Here is a 3,558-nt window from a genome sequence, read left to right as displayed (position 1 = left end):
TCCTAAAACAACTACCAATCTATCTCCTGTCTCTGTAGACTTGCCCATTCTGAAAAATTTCACATAAATTTTATCATAAGGATGTGATCTTTTGCGTCTCATTTCTTTCACTTGGTTCATCCGCACTGTAGCATGCATCAGTAGTTCATCCTTTTTTTTTTTGCTGAATAATATTCCATTTTATGGATATACCACATTTTGCTTATTCATTCATCTTTTTTTTTTGGATGGGTACACAGGAATTTTTATTATACTATTTTTGTGTGGTTCAAAAATTACACAAGAAAAGTTTTTTTTTTTTTTTAAGTTTTTTGAAATTGTGTAAATAAAGGGAAACATACAGATAAATTTTAGCACTTCCCGGGGCTTGAGACTATTCTCTCACTCACTCTATTGTCTGGTATAGAGAAGGTGGTCAGTTTAACAACATGAAACAAAACAAAACAAAACAGAAAAAAGCAATCAGCTTTTATTGACCAGTAAGACCCCTCTTACTGGTCAAGGTATTAATTCCCACCACAGCTTCATGCCCGATCACCTGGCTCTTTCACACATACGCAATCTTACACTTTTCCAATGAGTATTTATTATTAGTTAGGCCATGGTTCAAAACCCCAGGGTGGGGATCACCATGAACCCAGGTCCCCCTTCACCACCCTGGGAGAGGGACGGAGGACAGAGGAGAGGTGGGAGGGGCCAGTTCAGATCTTCCCAGAAAATGTGCCTTCTGCCTGGCAGTTGTCCCAGGGCGACACCCAGGATATGGGGCAGAGGGACTTGTACACACACCGGTACCATTCACACACGAAGATATCGCCCCCTTTAGCAGTCATTACCTTCTCACAGTGGTGGAAGTCCAGGTAGTTCTGCCAGCAGTTCCTGGTCTGGTTCTGGTTGGGGAAGGGGCTGTCAAAAGGGGCAGTCTGGTAGTTCTTGATTTTGGTCTTGATGTCTTCTGCCATGGTGCTGACTCTAAACACAGCACAGCAGCACCTCACAGCTCAATGTGACCCTCAGCCTCATTCATCTGTTGAGGGCCATTTGACTTCACCTTTTTGGCTCTTGTGAATTATGTCACTATGAATGTTGGTGTACAAGTATCTGGTTCAGTCTCAGCTTTCATTTTGGGGGGGGGGTTGCGTACCTACAAGTAGAATTGCTGGATCATATGATAATTCTTTAAATTTTGAGGAACCACCAAACTGTTTTCCAAAAATGATTTTTTTTAGATGTAAAAACACCTCATATATGCAAGGCACTGTGCAAAGAATTTTCAAATATTCATTTATTCTATTGAGCCTTCAAATGCTTGTTTATCGAACACCTCCTAAGTACTGGACCCTGAGCATGCCGTGCTGAATCAAACAAAATCTTGCCTTCCTGCAGTTTAGTCTGATTGTTAGAGATACTCAAGCAAATGGATTTTACATGGTAATGGTAATAAATGCTGGAAATGAGTTTTATGTGGGACAATGAGAGCATAGAAAAGGAATTTAATTTCATTGGGGAGGTCAGGGAAAGCATTCACAATGGTGTGTGTATGACTACTGCCTCTGTCTAGTTCCAGAGCATTTTCATTGCTCCAAAAGGAAACCTGCACCCATTAAGCAGTCACTATCCATTCTCCCTGTCCCTGGCAACCACCAGTCTTTCTATCACTATGGAATAATCTATTCTGGATATGTCCTATAAATGAAATCATACAATATGTGGTCTTTTGTGCCTGGCTTCTTTCACTTAGCATAAGGCTTCCAAAGTTTATTCATGTCGTAGCATATATCAAATCTCATTCCTCTTTATGGCTGACTGATATTCCACTATACGTATATACCACAATTTTTTTTAAAGATTTTATCTATTTATTTGACAGACAGAGATCACAAGTAGGCAGAGAGGCAGGCAGAGAGAGAGAGGGGGAAGCAGGCTCCCCGCTAAGCAGAGAGCTCAATGTGGGGCTCAATCCCAGGACTCTGGGATCATGACCTGAGCTGAAGGCAGTGGCTTTAACCCACTGAGCCACCCAGGCCCCCCTATACCACAATTTATTTATCCATTCATCTGTTGATGAACATTTGGGCTATTTCCACCTTTTGGCTATTGTGGTTAGTGCTGCTTTGAACATTCATGTGTAAGGATTTGTTTGTCTGTTTGGCGGTTTTCTTGGGTATATACCTAAGAGTTGAATTGCCGGGTCATCTGTTAATTCTATGTTTAACTTTTTGAGAAAATGGCAAACTGTTGTCCACATTTGCTGTACCATTTTACATTCCCACAAGCCATGTACCAGGTTTCCAATTTTCCACATCCTTGCCAAGACTGTTATTGTCCGTTTTAAAATTTATTTATTTATTTATTTGTTATTTTTTTTATTGTAGTCTTTCTAGTGAGTGTGACATAATCTCTCATTGTGGTTTTGATGTGCATTTCCCTAATACCTAGTGATGGTAATCATCACCTTCATTAGTTTATTTGCCACATATATTTCTTCTTTGGAGAAATACCTATTCATGTCCTTTGTCAATTTAAAAAAATTGTTTGTCTCTTTACTGTTGATTTGTAGCAGTTTAAAAAAAAAAACTTTTTATTTATTTTTTAAATTTCTTTTCAGTGTTCCAGAATTCATTGTTTATGCACCACATCTGTGTTCCATGCAATACATGCCCTCCATAATACCCACCACCAGGCTCACCCAACTTCCTACCCCCTGCCCCCCCAAAACCCTCGGTTAGTTCCTCAGAGTCCACAGTCTCTCATGGTTTCTCTCCCTCTCTAATTTCCCCTAACTTACTTCTCCTCTCCTTCTCCCAATGTCCTCCATGTTATTCCCTATGCTCCACAAGTAAGTGAAACCCTATGATAACTGACTCTCTCTGCTCGACTTATTTCACTCAGCATAATCTCTTCCAGTTGTAATAGTTTTTATACACTGAAGATACAAATCCTTATTATATATGTGATTTGCAAATGTTTTCTTTCATTCTGTGGGCTGTTGTTTCACTGTTTTGAGCATATCCCTCCATGCACAAAAGTTTTTAATTTTGCTGAAGTCCAAATTATCTATTTTTGTTGTTGTGTTTTGGTGTCATATCTAATGATTTCCTAATCTGAGATCATGAAGATTTAATCATAGGTTTTCTTCCATGAGTTTTATAGTTTTGGTTTTTACATTTGGGTATTTGACTTACTTCACGCTAACATGGGAGTCCATCTTTATTCATGTGGTTTTCAGTCACCTCGGCACCATTCATTGACATGAGTATTTTCCCCGTTGAACTGTCTTGACGTCTTTGTTGAAAATCAATTGACTGTAAGTGCAAAGGTTTATTTCTGGCTTCTGAATTCTATTCCATTAAGCTACATGTATAATTTGGTGCTAATACCACACAGTCTTAATTACTATAATTTTATAGTAAGGTTTGAAGTCCAGAAATTCCAAACTTTTTTCCTTTTCAAGGTTGTCTGGGCTCTTCTGAGTCCCTTCTATTTCCATATGCATTTGAAAACTGCTTGTCAATTTCTGCAAAAAGACAGTTTGGATTTTGATAGCAATTGCATTAA

General features: G+C 38.9%; 1 protein-coding gene across 1 annotated transcript; it reads right to left on the bottom strand.

Annotated features, from left to right (window-relative positions):
• Window positions 1-577: 577 nt before the first annotated feature.
• LOC111155471 (cytochrome c oxidase subunit 6B1-like) lies at window positions 578-990 on the bottom strand. The gene has a single exon (XM_022515636.1). It carries the CDS (start codon window positions 960-962, stop codon window positions 702-704), a length of 261 nt encoding a protein of 86 aa, XP_022371344.1. The 5' UTR covers window positions 963-990; the 3' UTR covers window positions 578-701.
• Between the last annotated feature and the right edge of the window lie 2,568 nt (window positions 991-3,558).

The sequence above is a fragment of the Enhydra lutris genome, unplaced genomic scaffold (genome assembly GCF_002288905.1).
Source record: "Enhydra lutris kenyoni isolate GAN:26980312 unplaced genomic scaffold, ASM228890v2 scaffoldscaffold41, whole genome shotgun sequence".
NCBI lineage: Eukaryota > Metazoa > Chordata > Mammalia > Carnivora > Mustelidae > Enhydra > Enhydra lutris.
This window is presented reverse-complemented; position numbering and strand designations above follow the sequence as displayed.